The sequence below is a fragment of the Bombus flavifrons genome, chromosome 2 (genome assembly GCF_040668555.2).
Source record: "Bombus flavifrons isolate JBK064 chromosome 2, iyBomFlav1_principal, whole genome shotgun sequence".
In the NCBI taxonomy this organism is placed as follows: Eukaryota; Metazoa; Arthropoda; class Insecta; order Hymenoptera; family Apidae; genus Bombus; species Bombus flavifrons.
Window position 1 is genome coordinate 7166274 of NC_138443.1, and position 23641 is coordinate 7189914.

The 23641-nt window shown below is 30.3% G+C and overlaps 3 protein-coding genes across 15 annotated transcripts in view; 1 reads left to right on the forward strand and 2 right to left on the reverse strand.

The window, feature by feature from the left end:
* Window positions 1-2: 2 nt before the first annotated feature.
* Window positions 3-5076, reverse strand: LOC138186953 (pancreatic triacylglycerol lipase). Of its 2 annotated transcripts, none has more exons than XR_011175047.1 (7): window positions 4874-5076; window positions 4510-4612; window positions 2878-3026; window positions 1623-1868; window positions 794-1000; window positions 533-717; window positions 3-62 (listed from the first exon to the last, which is right to left on the reverse strand). XR_011175047.1 is itself a non-coding variant. In XM_069127294.1 (7 exons), exons 1-7 carry the CDS (start codon window positions 4917-4919, stop codon window positions 5-7), a joined length of 966 nt encoding a protein of 321 aa, XP_068983395.1. In that variant the 5' UTR covers window positions 4920-5074. The 2 variants fall into 2 exon arrangements, 1 of the variants encoding a protein (XP_068983395.1); XM_069127294.1 differs by having other exon boundaries at window positions 5-62; window positions 533-689; window positions 4874-5074.
* Window positions 5077-7246: 2170 nt separating this feature from the next.
* Cdk7 (Cyclin-dependent kinase 7) lies at window positions 7247-9743 on the forward strand. The gene is made up of 5 exons (XM_069132170.1): window positions 7247-7480; window positions 7544-7603; window positions 7686-7794; window positions 7871-8316; window positions 8393-9743. The coding sequence occupies exons 1-5, from the start codon at window positions 7427-7429 to the stop codon at window positions 8738-8740; spliced, it is 1017 nt and encodes a 338-aa protein (XP_068988271.1). The 5' UTR covers window positions 7247-7426; the 3' UTR covers window positions 8741-9743.
* Window positions 9744-10265: 522 nt separating this feature from the next.
* The window catches only part of ATP8B (ATPase phospholipid transporting 8B), a 76552-nt gene continuing 63176 nt past the window's right edge, over window positions 10266-23641 (reverse strand). For 7 of the 12 annotated variants that reach the window (XM_069132155.1, XM_069132153.1, XM_069132162.1 and 4 more), the window contains 13 exons: window positions 21884-21942; window positions 21549-21761; window positions 20933-21138; window positions 20681-20836; window positions 19950-20592; window positions 19097-19273; window positions 17846-18587; window positions 17576-17768; window positions 16319-16470; window positions 15865-16217; window positions 15397-15622; window positions 15076-15311; window positions 10266-14994 (listed from right to left, as the gene is read on the reverse strand). In XM_069132155.1, coding sequence (XP_068988256.1) covers window positions 14578-14994; window positions 15076-15311; window positions 15397-15622; window positions 15865-16217; window positions 16319-16470; window positions 17576-17768; window positions 17846-18587; window positions 19097-19273; window positions 19950-20592; window positions 20681-20836; window positions 20933-21138; window positions 21549-21761; window positions 21884-21942 — 3773 coding nt within the window. In that variant the 3' untranslated portion in view covers window positions 10266-14577. Of the gene's footprint in view, window positions 14995-15075; window positions 15312-15396; window positions 15623-15864; window positions 16218-16318; window positions 16471-17575; window positions 17769-17845; window positions 18588-19096; window positions 19274-19949; window positions 20593-20680; window positions 20837-20932; window positions 21139-21548; window positions 21762-21883; window positions 21943-22196; window positions 22460-23641 lie in introns of those variants that run through there. The other 5 variants (XM_069132165.1, XM_069132161.1, XM_069132160.1 and 2 more) reach the window with 5 other exon arrangements.

Genomic DNA, 23641 nt, shown 5'->3' on the forward strand with positions numbered 1-23641 from the left:
CATCTCATTCTATTGCGAACGGAGGTACGTCGTTCGTTGTTAAGTAAAATTTTCCTCGCAACCTGAAACGATTAAAACGAAATTAAGTTTGATAATTGAATGCATAATAATGGAGGAGCTTATAACAAAAACGAATTATGATATATAATAAGAACCTTATCGAATTTTTTAACTTTTCAAATATGGTAAAATCAGTGAAAATAATCTATTCCCTGACTTGTCATTAAATGAAAATCAAACATTTCAATTCAATTTTATCAAAGTAATCTTTATCGACATTCCACAACTTTATGATTTACTTAAATATAGTTTCTTTGCAATATAATTACAGACACATTTATAACGATTGTGTAATACGATAAATATTTCGTTAAAAAGAATAGAAATGAAACAAATAATATTGAACAGAAATTAAAGATGTTAGAATATTCTTCCATTTTTTTCGAAAAAGACAAACATAAACGAGGACCGTTTTTGTTATGAGCTCTTCAATTTTTATATGACACAAAATCAAAAAAATTAAATATCTTACGACGTGGACGCGTATTCTCCCATCAGAACAATCGGATTATAATCGCAACGTCCTTCTATGTATTTCTCCCAATTTTCACAGGTTCTTGCTTTAAAACCAGCCGTACTGCCTATACTCTCTGTCATGTACTGATGAGCTCGAGAATGGCTGCAGTAAGCTGACAAACGTTCGACGATTGTTAAATTCTAATTAAAGTTTATCAGATACACTGTTTCATAAATAATTTTGTTGGAAGCTTAATGAAACAAAAAAGATGTTTACTTGTAGTTGGTAGAAACGAGCAACCAGGTTGTGGAAACTTCCCATTGTTGGGATAAAAATCAGCGTGGCCAAGTGGAGCCAAAAATCCAAAGGCAGGTCCGCTCGTATGAATTACGTCCACGAATTGGGCATCGGTTGGGTCTAATCTGTATTCTGGATCGACAATTCCGAAGACTGTTTCAAACAACGGACTAGCTGGATCTAGGCCTTCAAATCATACCACATCATATTAAAAATAAAAAGAGATAACATAAATGTGTGATAAATTTAACCCTTTACAACCGTGAAATTTTGTTTGTTTGCAAAAAAAAAGAAAAATTATGATTGATTACACTTTCTTGTTTTGATTTCAAGGATATAAAATAATAACTATTGTAAATAAATTATTTAATATAAACATAATGATATAGTAATAAAATACAATAGTACAATAATAATGAAGCAAAATGTAATTTAAAAGATATAGATTCGTGGATATGTAACTTTTAAATTGAACGACGCTATAGAGCAGTGTTGTCCAATCTTTTTAAGTCATCAGCAACATTTCGCTATACAAAAAATATTTTCAATAAAATATGGCAATTTATTTTTATTGTATATGACGATGCAGCTATATTAAAATAAATATACATGTTAAAAATATGTATGTTAAAAGGGAAACATATATGTTAAAAATCTTCAACTATAAAATACCTTCAACTATATTTCAATTATAAAACCATGGCGATTCCTTAGAAAATATTTGATAGTTTTCTTAAACTTAATTTGGGAGTTATAGAGGGTTAACAAACTCTAGATTAACAATGAATACATCCTAATCGAAATATACCTGTTATTCTGCCAATACGTCCATCCAAGTAAGCTCCAGCATATCCTGCCACGTGTGAACCCAAGCTATGACCACTGATATGAACATCCTTGTACTCAAGATTCGACTCGCGATTCAAAAATTCTAAAAAATCTCCGAGGAACTCGCCCACTTTCCGTGTGTTGTTTGCCGCTACTGGATAAACGTCGGCCGCCAAAACTCCCCATCCGACTACTATCACATTTACATCTTCATGAAGTAGATACGCTGTAATCATTCACGCATAATCGTATATAACTTTGTTCGACTAGAGTCAATGATATTAGAGATGATATATTAAAAATCGTCAAAACGTTGAAACCATGACATTGGATCAAGTCTGACGCAAGTTCAATGTCAAGAAGCGTGCAACTACATATAGGGTGTTGCAAAAAAAGAGTCTAAGACTTTGTGAATTGATAGCATTTACTTAAAGGAGTAAAAAATATTTCACAAGGTTTTAAAGCCTTTTAAAACCTTAATAAAATATATTTTCAATAAATAAATAATCCATATATATAGAAATTAATCCAAATTAAAATATGTTATCTAGGATTACTATAACAAATTTAAATAAAACAAATATTAGCAATCATTACAGAATTGCAAGTGTTATGCAAATATAATTCACGTGAAAGTCAAAGTACCTATTAAGCAGTTAATTGTTGACGTGTTTGTGATACTTTCAGGAGTAACGCAGAAGAAATTTAGGCGTATCTGGAATAGTTGAAGGATACAAAATTGTTTTGCGACAATTTCTGACTACAAAATATACCGTGCAAGGACAAAGAAGGCAAAAAGGTAATACACATTTGTTAAGGAGATTTTGAAAAAGTTCTAAATCGAAATTTCTCACAGTTACGTCAGGAACTTAACGCGAGAAAGCAAAAACTTGTTAAGTGATCAATTAACTTGTTATCGTGCTGACCCTTGAACCTGACGACGTCGATTCCGTGTTTACCGAAACGGATTGACCCTGATTGTAATTAAATTTCACTGGCTCGGCACCATCGACATTTCTAGAAATTCCTTAGAATTCGCTTTTCCTTCTTCCTCTTTCATTCTCGTTTTCTCGGCCTCTAGTTCGCTTCGTTTTAAAGCGACGCTAACTTTATTACGAATACAAAGTTTCATTAAATCGAAATTATAATTCGTACCACGAGTAGGTATGATTCGATATTATGAGACAAAAAATTGTCTGTCTGCTAATTATCGAGAAAGGCTCGTGTTTACGTACCATCTATCAAACCTCGTACCCAGGCTTCATTTCCGGTGTCACTAAATCCGTGAATAATGAATTTCGTTGGTCGACTTTCATTGAAGTGAGATGCGTAAAGAACCTCGGTGTTGTTTAGAAACAGCTGCTCCTCGCCAAACGGATTTTCTCTTTGCAAAAGGAAAGCTCTTTTATTATTTTAGAATTAAATTATTTTAAAATTACATTCTACAAATTATTATTCTATTTATTATTATTATTCTACAAATTATCCTACAAAAATTGAAACCGCTAATAATACCAAATATTTCTGACTTAATGCTCTTTTATTAATAATTTCTCCTAACCTTTTAATATTACATAAATCCACTGATGTTATATGTTTTTCGAAATTCTCTTACATGTTTTTCCGATTTTCTTCCCCGTCTATAACGAAATCTTTGTAATTCTTGTCGTACCATAGCATACATAAAATGATTTATTCTATCAGTAAGCAAAAAAGCATCAGTGTTTCCTAAAAAAGTTATTATAATTTCGCATGAAATTTAATCATAGTCTATCTCAGATTCATAGTGACAAAATACCTTTCTTACGTTGATTTGCGATTTTTGTTTCAATAAAACACTTTGTTTGCCATGGAGTTAATGATTCGAGTGGTTTTTATGAAATGATCTCCGAGAATCGGAACGAGGAATTCTCGAGGCGCCGCCATCGCGAGTGGCGCCTCAATTTTCCTTCCCGGTTTTAGATCGAGTCGATCAACAAGAAAAGGCAAAGCAGTGCAAAAAGAATAAGAAAAGGAGGCGCGTCCACGATATTCACGCATCGATGATAGTCAGTGGAGCGTCAGCGCTGAGAATAGAATTTGCCGGCTTGCTGATTGCATGTATCGTTAAAAAATTGATGCATCGTTTACGAACGACGAACGATAAAGCTCGCCTCTGCACGGACGAAAAATTCGCAGCACGAACCGCGCGTTGCCAAGGAGAAGCGCGGATTTTCTTTAACGTATCACGTTCGCCCTTGCTTCGTCTCTTCTCTTTCCCAAAATATCTTAAAATTAAATCTTGAACTTTATGTAGAAGTTGCATATTATGAGACATCATTAGTCTTTAACCGTTTCACTATGGGGAGCGTATACGTCCTTAAATATCGAACAATCATATATTAAAAACGTACAAATATTTATAATGTACAATCATTTTTATTTCCACTTATATGTGTTAAACCACAATTAATTATTTTAAGTACCTGCAGTGCCTAGTTAGGATTTGTAAAAGCTGTCTTCATACCGTATGTCAAGAAAACTTTCAATTTTGAGGAAACTATAGTGAAAAAGTTAATATGTATTATGTTTAACGAAAGAATGAGAAAATATCAAAAAAGAAAAAATCGCTGTAATAGGTTTGTTCGAGACAGTGGAGAGATATTATATAAGAACTAATAAAATAAATAAAATAGGAGAAATAAAGCATATTGACATTGTATATGACATAACAAGCATTAAAGAATATTAACACTGAACAAACTTCTTTTCTTTCGACGACTAGGAGTTATACCCTCGTGGATAACTATGTCCGCCGAGCTAACTTCAGTCATAACATTTAAACTTCCTTTAAATCGTCAAACAAAAACACTATATGTGCTATATACCTGGTGTACAGATTGAACATAGCGGGATCACGGGTGGTCTTGAACATGGACTTGATGACCGATTGCACATCGTTGAACAGTGTGTTTTGTGAATGCGCGAACGCTAGAACCACGAGGAAACAAAATTTGTTGAAAACGAAATATAAAAGTACATTATCCAAACAGTCGCAGACTCATCTTAACCTTAAAAAAGATTGTAAACTAAAGTCGATTATCATAAAGTTTGAATAAAATTCGGTAAAGACACAATGAAGATAAATTCCAAATAGATTGAAATGTAGATACAATGAGAAGAACGTTCGGTTCACTTTAGTTGTCGATCTTTAGTAGACGTTAACGAAAAGATCCACGTGACTTCGTTTACCTGACAGAACGACCACTAAAAGGACGAGAATTTTGACGGATGACATGTCTCTCCGCGCGATACCGCTCGCCGTTGCACTGGATTACTACTGTAGCCGGCTTAGCAGTGGGCTACCATTCATCCTACTCGCGATTTCTCGTCTTTGATGTTCGATAAGCCCAGCAGCTATATTCATTTGTTTAATTAATACGACAGTTGCTCGAACGTGGATAGTTTCGAAAGTTGCTCACCCCTACCTCTTATAAATAGCCTTCCAAACTCTTCTCAATTTCGTAATTCCTACTACGACTTCGTTATTCGAGAAACGCTTTTTGCACTCTTTCGTGGGGAAAACGTACCGATTATCGCTTAGATACATGTGTGTGTATTTGATTATACGTGAAATATTGGTTAGACTGTATATGTCGTGTTTCATCGTTTGAAACTGATATGAAAGTAGAAGACTACAAGGAAAAGTGTTTACTTTTTTGCTCTATGCAGAAACTTGACATGATTAAGTTCCATAATTATAATGTCTTGAAATTTTTGAAATGTCTTCACTTCTTAAACATATCATATACCACATACACATACATTATGTGATGAATCATTACAAATTATTTAATTTTAATGAAATCTTTGTTTGTTAGCTGTAGACCGGCTTGACCCAATTACAAGAAAGATTCCTATATTATTATTGTATCAGTATGATTGTCATTTGCACGAGTAACTAATGGAATTAAATTGAGGATATATCAATTATTGTAATTATTTATTATACTTGTTCATAGTATAATAAATAATAAATAAAAAATAAAAAATTTGCCAATAAAAAGTAAACATCTTCCATTTCTTCACTTGTACAATTTTATATTTAATATAGATCACAAATCACGATTACATACTTTTTTTCTGAATAAAATATACATAAAAAACTAATTATGTATATTAGTAATGAATATTGAATTATATCATTTCATTGCAATAATCGAATAACATAATCCTATTTGTTAATTGGCAAGTAGCTATGTAGTTAATGACGTCAAGCATAAAGATCAATACAGGTTACACGTATATTGTAATTAAACTATGGATGTTTACGCATATTTACGTATATTTTTATGAATACAGTTAAATATATGTAACCTAAATATCCTAATAAATAAATAAATAAATAAATATATATATATATATTTAATATTTTGCTGTACATTTATGCATATTTCAGTTTCTCATAAATGCATGAACGTCAGCAGTCTGATTATGAATACATTCATTAATGAATGAACAAATGTTTTGGTTTATTTTCATGATGATTTCAACGCAGTTTCTATACTGTTATGTTTACTTTGTTTATTTCCTTCAAACTATTCATTTCGTAATTTGAATGTCTGTCTCCACTAAAAAGTGTGATAATATTTTCGCAATAACATTTTTTATGTCTTGATGTTTAACATTTGGCAACGTGATATAGAAAGAACACATTCATTAAATCTGTAAACTTAAAGGAAGATGTCCACGAACGTCGTTAAATTTAGAAAGTTTAATTATGATAGCGCGACTATCCCTGCTTTACTATCGTAAATGGTTATATCGTTCCTTTCCTCTATGTAACAGTCGAACGATCTTGCATGACAATTATTACATTTCTCCTTTATCAGTGCTTTTTTTTTATCTCTATTATACCGACTATTGAAAAGTTTGATTACAATGTAGTGCCGATGGTAATACTAGTTTCTTAACAATAAGAATATTTACTACATATAAAATTTTAATATTTAACATTTCTAAATTTATCCTATACGGTTTTTTAATAATGATGTATCCTTGAAGAGTATCAAGGATAAAATTTTACTCCATAAGAATTTTGTTGTAATAGTAGCGTATTAATATCATTGCAATGTTATCTATAATTGCGAACAATATCTAATATTGGATAATAATAAGAAATTGAGTTGCATTTGTGTGATTTTATTGAGTACTAAAGTATATATTGGGGTTATATTGGGGTGAAATTTCGCTTATCATGGCATTGACGTTATTTGATGATAACTTTTAAGTGTTAAATGTATGTTAGTGTCTCATCATATACAATTATTTAAATACACGGTAGGACAAAAAATGTAAAAATATATATAAACGATATATAAACGATAGTCACTAATAACAGATTATCTATTTCTTTTGGCATAAAACAAAAAGAAATATTTTAAATTTTTCATATCCTGTTTCAAAATAATTCGTTAGAAAAAGAAAGATTTTTTAAAGTATTAGTAAAGATTAAATATTATTAATTTCTATATAGAATTATCATCTCTATATCAATTAGAATATCCCAAAATTATACTACATATTTGAATTAAATGCCAGGACATGTTCAAGCACGTGCAAATTGGCGAATACAGCGACACGATAATACGAGGACACGACACAAGGTTTTCATTTACGTTTCATTTTGAAGCACATTAAACGAAGTATACTCATGAATGATACAAGATAGGTTTATTATGTAAAATATTTTTAAATAAGTAATTATTTAAAAAAAAAATAAAAGTATTATTATATTTAGTAAATATGACAGAAAAATTGCGAAGATATGAGAAAATTGATTTCTTAGGAGAAGGGCAGGTTAGTTGAAGATTATAAACTTCGTTATTAATGTTGTAAATATATTTATGAATTTTATTTCAGTTCGCTACTGTCTATAAAGCCAAAGATATCGAAACGTCCAAAATTGTTGCTGTGAAAAAGGTTTGTTATTTCACAATGATTTTATATGCTGATCAAGTGTTAGTTCTTGAAGTGTCAATAATGTCATTTATGACAATTTCAGATTAAAGTTGGAAGTCGTGCAGAGGCTAGGGATGGTATAAATAGAACTGCATTACGAGAAATTAAATTATTGCAAGAATTAAAACACGATAATGTGATAGGTTTATTAGGTATATAAACGTATACATACGTTACAAGAATTTATATCATGTAGTCAACATTCATATCATGTTATTGATATTTTAGATGTTTTTGGTCACAAGTCAAATGTCTCCTTAGTATTTGACTTTATGGATACAGATTTAGAGATAATAATAAAGGATAGTAATATAGTATTAACAGCTGCAAACATTAAAGCATATATGATCCAAACTTTACAAGGATTAGATTATTTACATTATAATTGGATACTGCACAGAGATTTGAAACCAAATAATTTACTGGTTAACTCTGAAGGTGTTTTGAAAATTGGTGATTTTGGTTTGGCCAAATTTTTTGGTTCACCTAATCGAATAAATACCCATCAGGTAGTAACAAGGTGGTATAGGTCACCTGAATTGTTGTATGGTGCAAGATTATATGGTACTGGAATTGATATGTGGGCAGTTGGTTGTATATTAGCAGAATTGTTATTACGTGTACCATTTTTACCTGGCGAATCTGACCTGGATCAACTTACTAGAATATTTCAGGTATATCCTTTTTATTGTAACCTGAAAAAATTCTTAATTGTAATTATTTTCATATATTTACATACGTAATTTTCAGACATTAGGCACACCCACTGAAGAAACATGGCCAGGAATGACAGAATTACCAGATTTTATCCAATTCAAACCTTTTCCTGGTACACCATTAAAACATATATTTACTGCTGCTGGTGATGATCTCCTAGATTTAATTGCTAGTCTATTAAATGTAAATCCCTTGGAGAGATGTACATGTGATCAAGCTCTTCAAATGCCATACTTCAGCAACAAGCCTGCACCAACTCCTGGACCTAGATTACCGCTTCCTACATCTGTAAAACGTCAGCCAGAGGAAAAGCCTAGTTTAAAGAGAAAACTACTGGAATCGATGGATGGTGCTTCCCTTGCAAAAAGATTACAGTTTTAACCATAAATTCAATTAGACTTAATTGTAAATTGTTACGAGAACAATTCATTGTTACATCCTTACTAATTTTACAATGAATAATCAATATAATATGCAATAGAATGAAGCAAGGAGATACAGACTGATTCAATTTGTATAAATGCGTAATATACAAGTAAATTTAAAACATGAGATATAATATTAAACATCTACAATGAATTACTGCAGTAATATATGATATGCAATTTAATAATATATTTTTACAAAATTATTATGTAAATAACTAAAATCAAATAAACATCCATTTTATACTTTATTAACATTGTATATCCTCGAAATAGATGTGGCCTATATGTGTACAAAATTAAAACAGGATGGGAATGTTATAGGCTGAAATAATAATACATATTTGAAAAATACAACATTATGCTGCATTACTTTTTATTAACTTAAAAACTAGTAAGAAATGTTTGATACGTGAACAATTTTGTAACTTGTGAAATATTAAATTTCGATAGCATAAAGAGGTGAATCGTTGATAACAAATTATTAAAACTGTAATCGCATTTCGCAGCTTTCCCTGTAGCGAGATTAATTATTCATCTTTCGCAATAAGTACAAACATTACCAGATTCTCATTTACTCGCTCTTGTCTCTATTTGACGATGTTCCACTATTTCCTTTCTCAAGAAAAGTATAAAGTATAAATAATGTTCCTTTAATATATCCGCTTTGTGGACAAAAAGGACATATTTATCATTTTTGCTAAATCTGATAATTTTGCATTGTCCATCTGTGATGAGCATGCAAGTAGTTTTTTACGAGTACCGCTCACGACTGATTGCATCTTCTCAATCAGCTTCTAATATCCGTGCATGATTTCAATATACATGTATCTATTACACACATACATAAATCTATTCAATACTGATGGGTAACAAAAAAACATAATATTTTGTAAAGATAGAAATTGTACATATCTTATATTAATGCACATATTAACATGAGTTGGCTACCTCTGAAATTGATGAAAAAGTGTTTCACATTAAAATCATGTTACAAGAATAAAATAAATTTCATATTTTAATATATTACATAAAGCTATAACAAAATTTCTTGTATTGTACACATAATTACATTAAAAGCATAAATTAAGACGACGTGTGCATTTAAATACTGAAGCAACATTTAATATTTGTTTTACATATTTTGTTAGATTCTGATATAGAGGTGAAAAGCTGGGAATTCTATATAAATAAAACGCGATCATTTTAAGATGTGTTAGAGGATTACCACCTGTTAGCATACATCTGCGATATATTATACGTAAATGATAAAATTAAACCCGGATTTTACAATTAAGTTTAAACGTATTAGATTTTTTCGGAAACATCAAGAAGATTTACAAGTGCTTCAAATTAAATATTGATGTCTTCAAAGGTAAGTAATCTTTTAAAACATCTTAGAATATGCAAATAATAAGTTCATTCTAACACATGGTACTGTGGTCCCTCTTATTCAGACTGAACTATAAGTAATAACTATGTAACACCTTCTGTAATGCATAATAAGCATAATAATTTTTTCTAGGAGTATATACCATTATTTGCCAAACTCCAGGTAGTGAAAAAGCATGGAAATTGTTATCATTGTCATTTTCAATTTAGATCATAACATAAAAACGCAAGGATATTTTTGAAAGTAAATAAAAGAAGAAATAGTATTAATACAATTTCATGGAAAAGAAACAAAACTTCTACAGAGATAGTTTTTAGATCTTAGATATTACTCATTTTTTACAACACAAATTTTTCCTCTTATGCGAGTTATTTACACATAAAAAATAATACACTTAACAATGAGATTTTGCTGTACATGATGTATATACTTAAAGCAATGTTTAAATTTACAAAATTGATATTATACAGAGTATAGTATAAAAACAGAAAACACTGTTTAACACGATTTACTAAAAGTAAATCGTCCTTGTATTAATACATTTGTCGAAAATACAAAATTAAAACTATCCCTTATTATTTGTGACGAACCATTAACATGTAACTGAATATATGTTTGAGCACAACAACTCTAGAGATTGCAGAAAAATGAATTTCAATTGATTGATCAATATTTTGTTCGATAAGTTAATTCATTTAAAGTCACCACCGCTTTCAATGTCGTATAATAATGTGATAGACACATACATACTAATTTTCTATCCTGCGTGCATTTTGTAAGGAACATTGTATTCGATATCATTAGTTTTTTTTCATATGCCCTCCTGCATGGCCCTACATATATAACGTGCGTGTATAACTTTCTTCATTTCAGTAGGGCTTAAATTTTATATAGGATGCATTGTTTCATACATAAAAGTAGAATATATTAGAAATAGTACATAGGACATAGTATCAAAACATCAAATGAAATAATAAAATTCCTTCAACTATTAAACAAATAGAAATAATATATATATATATAATTAATTTAAACTAATAAACATCCAAAGGGAATAAAGATATTATTGATTATATGTAATATTTTTATATCTCTTTAATTACTGTTGTTAAATATATTATTGTCTTGTGTTAGCATCCCACGAACACGTACTTGAGAAACTGTAGTAAAAGATTTTTTATCGGACATGAAATGTAATGAAGATTAAACAATTGTACATGATATAAGTACAATTGCTTTCTTCTTTAAATTATACTATGTCCTAAGCAAATAGTTTTAAGCAGTAATCGATGCGCAGTCTATAGAGCACATGCAGCAGACAATTTGCTCTTGCACTTTGTTTCTAGACATTTGATTCAGTATTTAAAGTAACATATATAACAACTTATGCAACCAACAACATGTTATGACTACTTTATAATGCTTATTTTTCTTAATTTCTTACTTTTATACATTAAGTCAATGTATACCAGGATTTTTAAATAATATATATATATATATATAAGTTTAATAAATTTTCCAATACGTTAAATTAAAAGTAGACGAAAGTAATGTATACATTTTATAGCAGCAGCATTTTAACGTATGTAGAACATAGCATATAAAATTTTCTTAATATAAAAATAATATATTTTTTTAAATCACAATGTAATTTCATATTATTTAAAAATCGCAGTATTCACAAATTTTAGGACAAGGATGTTCTTTGCAAATGAAAATGAAATTATACCCTTTTAGGGATTTTAAAATAAGTAATACATACATTACAATATAACTGTCCGTAATAATAATATCACATCTCCAAATACTACTTAGCACAAAGTATTACAAAATAAATGTACATACATATAAATGAGTTTAGACAAGAAATATAGGCGGTGCATTTTCTAGGTAACTATGATCTTTCCTTGGATATAAAGAAGAACATGTTCATAATTTCCCTAACACAAACAGTTTACTGCGTTATTTAATAAGGTCATTTTGTTTTCAATATTGAAGATGATTTCACAATTTTGCTTTATAAATATTTGTAAAATTATTTTTCAGTCCATTCGTATTATTGAAAGTCTGACATTAATTATAAAAAAACGTAATCAATACCTCACATCATGATTGATACTTGTCGCTTTAAAAGCACATAACTTTCAATTTCAAAGTAAACGGAAATATCGTTATAGTGAAGAATACTTGTTACATTTAAAGTTACGTATTGAGTTCTTGACATTAAGATATATCAATTCATTGAAACTTCTTACTTTCCCGTTTTATGACATTCCTGCGTTACATATATATGTTATGTTTACTTCTAAAAGCAGAAGATAGAAACGCAACAGTCTCTTGAATTAAACGTTTTCTTTCTCTCAATTAATAACTTTGGATCGGTACGTAATACAATACAAGTGGAATTCATACAAAGACAGTAATTAAATAATTTGGTACTATTAACATATAATTCATGAAGAGAAGAATCTAGTTACACATATAACATACGCCGTCTTACGTAAACGTAAATGAACAAAATACCATTGCAATGTGAAACACTCTGTGTAGCTTCTTGATTAGGCACAATGTTTGAAAGCAATAAATTCCTATTTATCTGTTTAAATAAAAAAATTCTTTGTGGAACACACTTTCCCAATACAGACTATATCTCCCTAGAATTCATATTAATATTAAAAGTAGAAATACATATTTCATTGCTACTACTGTTTTTTACTTTATTATATCATATATATATATTCAGTAGTCAGTCCAAGGCAAACATTATCCGCGATAGTATAATATAATATAGCTACTATTTTCATATTTTTTTTAAATTGATCTACCTATATATTACTTTCTTTTAAAAAATGTATACTTAACATTTAATATAATATATATATAATATATATAATATATATCTATAATATATATATATAAATAATATATATACTATATATATATAAATATATATATCTCTTTTTAAAATATTTACAGTCACTGTTATGATATAGTAATTTTAATTGTTTCTTGTGTATTCATATTTTATAAAGGCAATTATTATCATAACTATAATCCTTAACATATTACATGTACTGTGTAAACATGTTTTATGTTCATACTAGGACAGTATATAATACAAGTAGGGATATTACATGACTTTGACACCTTTACACGTATGTACACAGGGAGTGTCATGATCATACAAATCATAATTTATCTTATTATTGCGTTGTATTTTGATGTTAATTTTTAAATAAAAAATATTTTGTTTATGTTTAGAAGAACATCTCCATTTTTACAAGAATTCTACATTCTTGTGATTACGTTAGATTTTGAAGTATATCTTTAAAAATATTTCAAATATAAACGTGCTGGATGATGTTGATTTATCATTATCATGACTTTGTTAAATTAACATTTCTATTCACAGTAACAAATTAGCAAATAGTAGTAAATTGATTAATTTCAATGAATGGCTAAACAATTAATATAGACAGCAAGTAGATAATAGCAGTTCCTATCATACAATGGCTTTCAAGAAATTTTACTCCTTTTTCTTTTTTCACATAATAAGCAAAAAATGTATAATCATAAATCAGCCTGTGCATTTCTCTTTATGTGTACTATTTGAGAATTTTTCAGAAGTCATTGTCAATGGCTTGAAGAATTCTTTGAATTTGAGATCCTTTTTATTCTAGACTCTTTATAACATAAACATCATGTATCAGATTGAAGTAACTTATTTAAAATATAATTTTTACACGTACAAAAATGATCAGATTTATAAACTAGTTGCTACTTAATTTCATTTTGATTTAAGAAAAATCATTCTAAAGTTCTGCTGTTGAGGAACTATATACATATATAAAAAAAATATATAAGTAGTAAAACTAACAAATATATATTTAAAAATATAATTAATCTATCCACAGTATAAAATTTTTCTTAAGAGTCTAGAATAATTATTGATCATGTAAAAAATGCATTATATTAAAATAATCTTTAACTAACAATAGTTTCTGGTGAAAAAAGAAATAGTATTTTTTAGTAGATACTAGTATGTAAACTTTCTTATGCAAACAATTAATGCTTTATTGTCATATGAAATTCGATTACTTAAATTTTTGAAGCATTGATACAGAAAGGTTGAATCTAATAAGTTAGCAGATATTTTTTAGTTATTGCAATCCATACAAGTACATATAATTTTTGTGTCTTACATGTAACAAGAACATAATGCAAATATAATGAAACATCATGATGTAATATAGTATTTAAAAAATTCGATTGGTGTTGAAATAAAAAATTAATTTGCAAAAGAATGTTAATTTTTGTGTATATTAATGTCGCTACGGCTTCACAAATCATTCATCCGAAATTTAATAGATGGTAAAAAGACTTACAATATAATGTCCAAATTATAGATTAATAGTATCCAATGTGTGCGAATTTTTGGATGCATTGTCCTTTGGTGACGTAGTGGCAACACTGACTTGTTTGTTGGTATTGTTCGTAAACGGCATGGCGAACTTGAAATCTGCACCATTCGGTAATTTTCGCATAATTTTGCCAGATGTAATGAGTTTGCCAAAACCTTCTTGATGCGCGAAAGCGTATCCTGAACGAAGAGATCGTCGTGTTCGTCTTGTAGATGGTGTACGAAGTATATCTTGACTTTGACGAGAGCGAAGTTGTGCCAATCTCTGCTTAAGTCTAACTCTGTCAGACAATGTTGGTCTTACATCTATGAAGAAGAATCTCCATGACAGTACAGGTATTACTAATATGATACACGAAATGACTGCCGTGAACCAAAATGTCGCTTCTGACATTGCCTAAAATCATGTACCCAAGTATTAATATATTATTATTATTAAAATATTTAATACAACAGATATTTAATACAAATAACATACCATTGTAAGACTGCCAACATAACTACCACCTATAACAAAGTTATAGAAATAATCTAAAATAAAATACCAAATGAGCGAGCCCCAAACCATAATATGATTAACAATTGTCCAATATGATGTATCAAGGGCTATTTGGACAGTCACGACTATGACTAATATAGTAGCTACAACACTTCCTAGTAACATATGATCAGAAAGTACATAGCCCTTTGGTGATACTCCATCCTTATACGTTCCTAAAGATACATTCAATCATAATCTTAATTGAAATGTTTTAATTTCAAAACATAGCAAAAGGGTGCATACATTATTTACACTTACCATATGGAACTAAAAATAATACACAGCTAGCAAAAAATCCATGTATAGCACTCCAGCAAAATTCCTTTTTATTAAAAAGTAAATTTTGTAATCCAGGTGCATAAAGTTTTGGGTACATTAAACTATTTTTATCATTAACATCTTGATCAAATATACCGACTGCCATTACAGGTAATGATGTATAAAAGAGGTTGTAGACAGAAATATACATAGGATCAAATACAGTCTGCAAACAAATAAACATTTGTAAGAATGTATCAAAAAGTTATCTTTTAACCAAATTTCCATTTTATAAATGTTTGAAAATCAGAATAAATTAAAAATTTGTTCATATCCCCAATACTCGACTTTGGAACTAGTTGCTCAACAAAGGAATTTTGCGAATCACATTCGCCTTAGTCTCATCATTTTAGAACTATAAAATACATAGTGGATATAGATGAGATTATGAATAAAATAAATTTATACCTGTGCGCTAAATCCACAGAAAAAGGCAAACCAGATGTGACATAATGTAAACGCAAAATTCTTATAAAAAAAATATCTAAGAAATTTGCTCATTCTATAGTATGACCATCTCCCATGAACGAGAAGTAATCTTTCCAAAAATCTAAACTGTCCTATGGAATAGTCGGATGCTAGTACAGCTTGTAATCCCTCTTGCCCACTGATGCCAACACCTATATGAGCTGTTTTTATCATTGAAACATCGTTTGCTCCATCACCAATTGCCAGAGTCACAGCATTTTTATTTTTCTTTATTAATTCGACTACCATTGCTTTTTGTAAAGGAGTTACGCGACAACATATCACAGCTTTACCTAAGAATTTAGAATGTACAATGTTATAATTATATATAATATAAATATAAATAATTTTTTGTAGTAAATATACGAGAATTTTTCTAAATAAATATACATACATTGGCTTGATACATTGAGGAAAAGTTGCTCAAGTTGTGGATGTAATGCATGAACTAAGGAATGCCCATTAATAACCACCGCGAATCCTGTTGCTTGTTCCATCTCATGCTCATCTTGTTCATCTCTGCTAGGATTGTATTCAGTATCGCTGCTATATATAAAAAATATAAAGTTTAAATGAAACAAGATGACTTTAGAATAAAATATGATTTACATTAACAGTGCTTTCTTAGAGTCAAGTTTCATTTTTTCCCGAAGTTATCAGACTTTTAAACTCAACCAATGGTAAAATATAATATACAATTACTTGCTGAGAAAAAAAAAGAAAAAAAAAAGGAAGAAATTTAATTTGTTCCATTGAATATAAAAATGATGCGTATTAATCATAAACAATACACACAGTGCACTGTATCATGAACTACTGAAATAATAACGTGACATAAGCAACATACTTTCGGTGTTGTTGTTGTTATTATTATCATTATTACTAAGATTAATTTTAAGCATACAGAAAGAGAAGGAGTGAGTTTCAAGCACATGATAATTATCATTATTCGTTTCGACTAATTAATGTTAATACATAATTATAGGATATTGAGAAGTACAAAACAAAAATTGGAGTATTTGAGAAAAAAACTGATACCTAACTCTACTATACTCAAATGTCTACATCATAAATAGAATGATCGACAAGCACGAGATAAATAGATTCTCAATATTTTTCTATAATAAAAAGAGAGCTTGAGAAAGAAAGTAATTGATAGTATACAGAACCTTAACATCTGTATATATATGAATATCTTAAAATTTGCATGCAAATATATAATTTAACTGTATAATTGAAACTTAAATCAATTTAAATATAATAAAATTTATATTGTTGCATATATGATAAATTGAATTGACATATATTGGTGCAGTTTAACTTATCAATACTTTTGGAATATCATATTGCATGCTAAAGAATATTTAAACTAATTGGTACTTATTAATAGCAATATTATTGAGAATGCATAATTCGTGATCAATGATTTTTTATATCGAATCTTATTATTTGAACTTAATATTGGAGACAGAAAATCTAGATCTGAAATATTTATAAATTCTTAGGCATAACCAGACGAAGAAAGCATTACACAGAACATGATGCCACATTCAATATGAAAGAGAAACTTTTAAAATAAATGCGTTAATTAGTCAGATTGAGATATGGAAAAGGTTAATGATTGGTACTCCGTCTCTTTCATGTGCCTGACCTTTCCTTGTCCCACCTGAATGTGACAACGGAGAGAGTTGGCCGATTTTGATGACCAGAAGTTGTTTTGATAGTTTCCAAGTATCGCGATAACTGATTTTCAACACCGTCATAAGTAGTGGAATCTACTATAAAAACATCTGTAAGATCATCTGTCAGCAACTGGCAGGAATAGCCGATATTGATAGCTGTTTCTGTATAAGAATATAAAACAACATAAATATTTATTTATGGTATGTACAGCTTTAAGATAATGATTTTAAGACAATACCTTGTTTGTCACCAGTTAATACCCAGATTTTAATACCAGCCAGAGCTAAATTAGCAATAGTTTGAGGTACACCATCTTGCAACTTATCTTCAATGGCAGTAGCGCCTAATAATGTCATATCCTTTTCTATTTCTTCATAAATCGCATCCAATTTATCATCCCTATTTTCTTGACTCATGGCAGCTTCTTGATGACGTTGCTTCCAATCATTGAAAAATTGTTCATCTAGATCTCTGACCGAAAGGCACAATGTTCTTAAGCCCTCACCCGCAAATTTATTAAGATGTTCCAATGTTTTTGACGTGATATCCTCACTGCCTTTTTTTAATCGTTCATAAATAACATTGTCCGCTCCTTTGCAATATAGCCTAAGATGTCCGTCCTTCCTCAAAATTACAGACATTCTTTTCCTAACATTATTAAAGTCCAAAATGCAAAGTAGCTCGTATATTTCACGTTTTCCCATAACTTCAATTGTTATACTATTTGGAGATCTCTCTTTGAATACAAAACCAAAGTTTCTAGCGGCAGATACAAGGGCAGCCTCATCCGGTGACTGTGCTTGATATTCTAGCTTGCCGTTTTTTTCTTCCGGCATAACAGTATGACAAAGTGCCAACAATCGAAAGAAACTATGAACATCTTCGTTATTCCCTCTTACAGCATCAAGTAATGCAGAATCATAGAACTTGAATTCCGGTTCATAATCCTTGTTGAAGGAGAAATCCAATGCTGGGAATGTCTGTAAACGTACATTAAATTACATTTAGAAACGATTTTTTGTGTGCTACAATTTGTTAGTATGACACACAAAAGATAGTAAGTATGTGGAAACGGAAATGTTAGAAATTAAAATAAATACCTTGCCTCCATATAAATAGATTCGGTCAAGTTGGCAGACACATATGAGATATTATAATTTTATAATTCCTTCAAAGCATTGTGAAAATTAGTGTTCAACATTTATGCAGTTTAAGAGCAATTGAATTTACTTGTAAAGAAAAGTAGGGTACTATGCATGCATCTAATGTTTTAGAAAATATAGACAACAATTGGAAAGCAACAGTTAGTAATTGCTACATACTTGCAAAGCCAAAAAATTTGTTAAATTTTGTACGTTTAGTAATTCTTTTACGACATATCTAGCTACCATAGCATACAGATAGGATAACAACGGAAAAAAATAAGCTGAATAATGCATAAAATTTACTCCGTTTGTGGAAGAGATGTGTTAATTATTGTCATGCGTACAGAAAGTTTATGTGGAACCATCGGACTGCCAATTGGGCCTGGCTCTCCAATTATATTGGATATCCTATCCACCTGTTCCAGTAGACGTACGTTTGGACCACTTATAGGTGTATAAACTTGAACAAATTCTTGTCCATTTTTCCATCGCATCGTAGGTGTTCGGGCAGCTTTGTTCGTCTACATGCAGCACACACATGCTAAGTGATGTACATGAAAACTTATGCAAAATATGGCCAAACTGTGAAATGATTCTATTGTTTGCATTTTGTTACCAAGAAGAAATTACAGAGCTAACAACTTTTATTTGATATTTACTCACTTAACATAGTTATACTATTAAGTAAAATAAATAAAAATTTTCATTTTAATTAAATCTTGGACACCATGTCAATACATTATATCTTCACCTTATAAATAATTGCATTCTTTCTTGATAACAAATATGAAATGAATGAAACCGATGTGTGGATATATCAATGCTAGATGATTAAGTTTATTAAATATAATAATTTGTGATTTGAAAATACAACAAAAAGTCTGTAATTAAGCAAGTATCTTTTTTAAGAAACAAACTTGCCATTCCAAATCAATAAATTATCTATATTTCTTGATATAAGACATGTACATAACAGAGGAACTCAAACAACACTGAAGTATTGAAAAATATAAATCACAGTGAGTCTCATTGCAACGATAACAAAAATATTGAACTTAAAAGTAAAACGTTACATTTTTACAAAATCATTAAAGCTAGTGAAAAAGACGACCGATTTCTTTATACAACAAGCTAGTAATAACGTACCCCATCATCCGCATCGAGTCTGATTATGGATAAAGAGATAAACAGACTCACCTCACTTACATCGACGACTTCCCCGGTAACATCGTCGATAATGTCCCCATAACATTTTCCTGCCACAGAACACTTGTTAAAAGTCATGATATTCTGTGTTAATGTTCCGGTTTTATCGGAAAATATATATTCTATTTGTCCCAATTCCTCGTTTAATGTAGTAGTCCTTGCTTTAGCGTGTGTGTTCGTAGGTGCATAGTACATCTCTTCATCCCAGTTGATCAAAAACGACTGAACGAATCTGATAACTTCGACACTCACGTATAAACTGATTGGCACCACCGTGTTCAATACGATAGCATAAGAAAAGAACACAAGCAGAGCGATCACTGTGGCACCTGCCATAGGCTCGCTAGGCACCAACGAGTCCCAGGGTAGATACACTTGAAAATAACGGCCTACAAGACTTTCCCAAATACCACAGCCGATCATACAGAACAAACACATAGAAAGTAAAAAGAACACTATCCCGATGATGAGAAGATTCAGCAGCCTATCTATAGAAGTCCTCTTAAATTTGGTCTTCCCTGAGTTTTGCATTAATTTGGTATCCTTGCCTGCAAAGATGACCACGCCATAGCACCATTGCGTGTTTCGGAGCACGCAACCTCGTAATATAATTTTGTCGTTGTCCAATGGGTATCTGTAATGTATTACACATAAAACAGTTTTAACATGTGTGTCTTTATATCGTGTTAAATGTAATAGAACTAACGGGAACGATTACTCACTTTCGTCCTTTCCACGTAAGAGTACCATCAAATTTATTCAACAAATTATTAGGAGTTTCGCAAACAATTTCTCCGTCAAATTGACCAATCAATTCATGATTATCCATCATTTCGGCAGTTTCAGGTAAACACTGCCGACACTTCAAATTCGTCTCCCTAAAATGACCAAATGTATTAGCATTTTTCCATTCTTATTCTTCCCTGTCTCTAAGCAAAAATACTGTATCACGATTTCAATAAAAAGATACTAACCCATCTAATTCTGCGGTTTCGATATAACAAAGACCATTTGGCTCACTAGTAGATAAAAGAAGCACGTCGGCTGCGACAAATTGATCGTTTTCCATTCTAATTACATCGCCTACTTGCACTTGCGACCATTTCTCTTCACGAAGACTAGTACCTCGCAACGTTTGAGATTTTCGATTGTTCACTTGCGAGTCACTGCTGTGCCGTTGCTAAAGAAACGAAATGCGTTTAATTACGTTTTCTCATTAGGTTCCATACACTTCATTTTCATAGTATCAAATTTTTGTAATCGTATGAAGGTACTGCTAAATAATACAAAATTTAATATACTTAAATCTAATTAATTAATAGCTAACTGCTGCTATAGCAAATACAATAGAGTGCAAATATTTTTTCTAGCCACTGTATGATCTTAACTCTACTGTTCTTCTCGCTGTTTCTTCACGTTTGTATCTCTTGAGGTATCTTATGTAAAAAAAACATGGAATACACAAAGATTATCTATTAAAATATAACATCAATTTTGGATTATATAGACTCAAGGAGAGCAGCAGTATTAGAAATATACTTTTTTTATTGGTTACCTAGAAAAATAATTTCGCAGTTTTGATCGACTTACAAAATCGTCGTAGGCATCTTTGACGGCAGTGAGCATGAGCACCCCTATAAGGGGTATGGCTGTGGTGATGGGGGTCAAGGAGGAGATAGCGGGGATCATCTGAAGCACCAGCAGGCATAGGAAGTAAAAGTTAGCGAGCCGCTGAAATTGCTCGAACAAATTTAACGGTAGGAACGTCAGAACCGAATACTTGGACGTCTTGATGTAGTTGTTCTGCAAGAAAGACGAAAAAGAAAAACAAAAATGAAACGAGTCTCGTCATTATCGGTACTGTTTTCTCGAGCTTCAATTATTGCATGGAAAAAAGGAATTACGGGACCGTATTTCGATCTTACCGCATAATTAAACTGTGAGTTGAACTCGCGATTATTGGCGCGAATTCTCCTCTCCGTTTCTGAAAAAGAAAAAGAAACAGACATGATATTGGATTGCGATAATTATAAGATCATCAAATTATACGTAGTTGTTCGCACAAAGAAAATCAATGATTCTCATTTTAAACGGTATGTGAACGGTTTTTGAAGTTTCCTTTTGCACTACGATAATGATCTCAATTTTAACTATGGTGTATAATTATTTAAAAAAAAATAAGTGTTTAGCAAAATAGGAACTGGATATACACCCGAAATTAAAATTAAATATACACACCGTTGAATCGATTAAAGTGAACTCATTCGTCGCATAATACATATACGAGAGGTGGCCAAGAGCACCAGGTATTGCGGATTGCATTTTGGAAACAGAATGAATTACAAGATTACGTAGGAATCACCAAGTTGAGTAATGTGCTATAGTTTTTCCCCGACATTCGTACATTATTGTAACAGTTCTATCCAAATGTGCGCTAAAATGTATGAATGCCGTTTTTTCGTTTCGTTACCCACGCGGTCTGATTATTAATTTTACTGCAAACTCTTAACAGGAAATATTGAACGCAAATATTCAACATTATTTCTAATTAAACGTTAATCTTTTGTAAGTGTTATGATATGTTTCATGTAAAACATTAATTTCTATTTCAAATTATATATTGAGAATCTTGTATATTTAAAATAAAGCTATAAAGAACTTTTGGAGACAAATCGTATTGTGTCATTTTTAGAAAATAGTTTCGTCATCATAAATACTACATCTAAATCATTATATATATATATATATATGTCCTGTTCTGTCTTTTATGGAAGTTGAAATGACCTTGTTCCAATAATAGAATAATAAATATTCGATAGTACTGTTAACATTTAAACAATTTTTATAATTCAGATTTTCTATAGTAATTTAATTATAATGTTGGCAAAAACTCAATAATATGAGTTGAGTCAAATGTAAAAAGGGAAATGTAATAATGCAAAAATTGTACGTTTGCAACTTTCTTACATTCCTCTATTAACGAATAAGATATACGCAGAATGTATTTATTATTCTACTCGACGTTTTGCTGCAGTCACAATAATAACCTCGTTCTACCAATTACGCAATACGGGCATTTGATCCACAAAAAGATAAAGATCTTAGTCCTCCGCTACTTGTATTTTGAATATTCCTAATAAGAATAAGCTAGTATATTACAGCTAGAAAATGCTACATAAAAAGATTGCAGAGGAAGTATAGAGTGCTAATTTTTCATACGAAATTTTATTTCTGAACAAAAAATTGCAATTCAGTATGCAAAATTGCAAGTATTGCAAATTTATCGGGTATCATTATAAAAGCGTAATATATGGAACGTGATTATGTCGAGAAAAGAAAAAAGTTATTTTCGATAATTTTTATATTAATAAAAAGAAGAAGAGTGTCGAAGAAGAGCAATTTTATTTTATTGTTTAATTTTATTATTGTTTAATATCGTAAACACGAACGGCTATATAAGTAGTGCAGAGCGATGTCCATTAGACCGAGGTATCGGTGAGGTCACGCTTAAGTGCACGCGTACTTGAATGAATCTTCAGCATCGATTTGCTCGAAAACAGAATTTCGTATAGCAGAAAGCCGTTCTACATTTCGCATTTATTTTTTCAATTTGCATGGTTGAGTTCCATAATATTTGGGATGAGGTAATAAATATTGTTATGTAAACCTTCAATAATAAAAAT

What these genes read in the sequence shown, in the direction of transcription:
- LOC138186953 (XM_069127294.1), bottom strand. Translation starts at nt 4,919, where the DNA reads ATGTCATCCGTCAAAATTCTCGTCCTTTTAGTGGTCGTTCTGTCAG. An exon ending in ATGTTCAATCTGTACACCAG is followed by an intron (nt 3,027 to 4,509) that starts GTATATAGCACA and finishes CCTTTTGCAAAG; the next exon opens with AGAAAATCCGTTTGGCGAGG. An exon ending in ACGTATTGGCAGAATAACAG is followed by an intron (nt 1,001 to 1,622) that starts GTATATTTCGAT and finishes TATGATTTGAAG; the next exon opens with GCCTAGATCCAGCTAGTCCG.
- Cdk7 (XM_069132170.1), top strand. Translation starts at nt 7,427, where the DNA reads ATGACAGAAAAATTGCGAAGATATGAGAAAATTGATTTCTTAGGAGAA. An exon ending in ATTTCTTAGGAGAAGGGCAG is followed by an intron (nt 7,481 to 7,543) that starts GTTAGTTGAAGA and finishes ATTTTATTTCAG; the next exon opens with TTCGCTACTGTCTATAAAGC. An exon ending in TAATGTGATAGGTTTATTAG is followed by an intron (nt 7,795 to 7,870) that starts GTATATAAACGT and finishes TTGATATTTTAG; the next exon opens with ATGTTTTTGGTCACAAGTCA.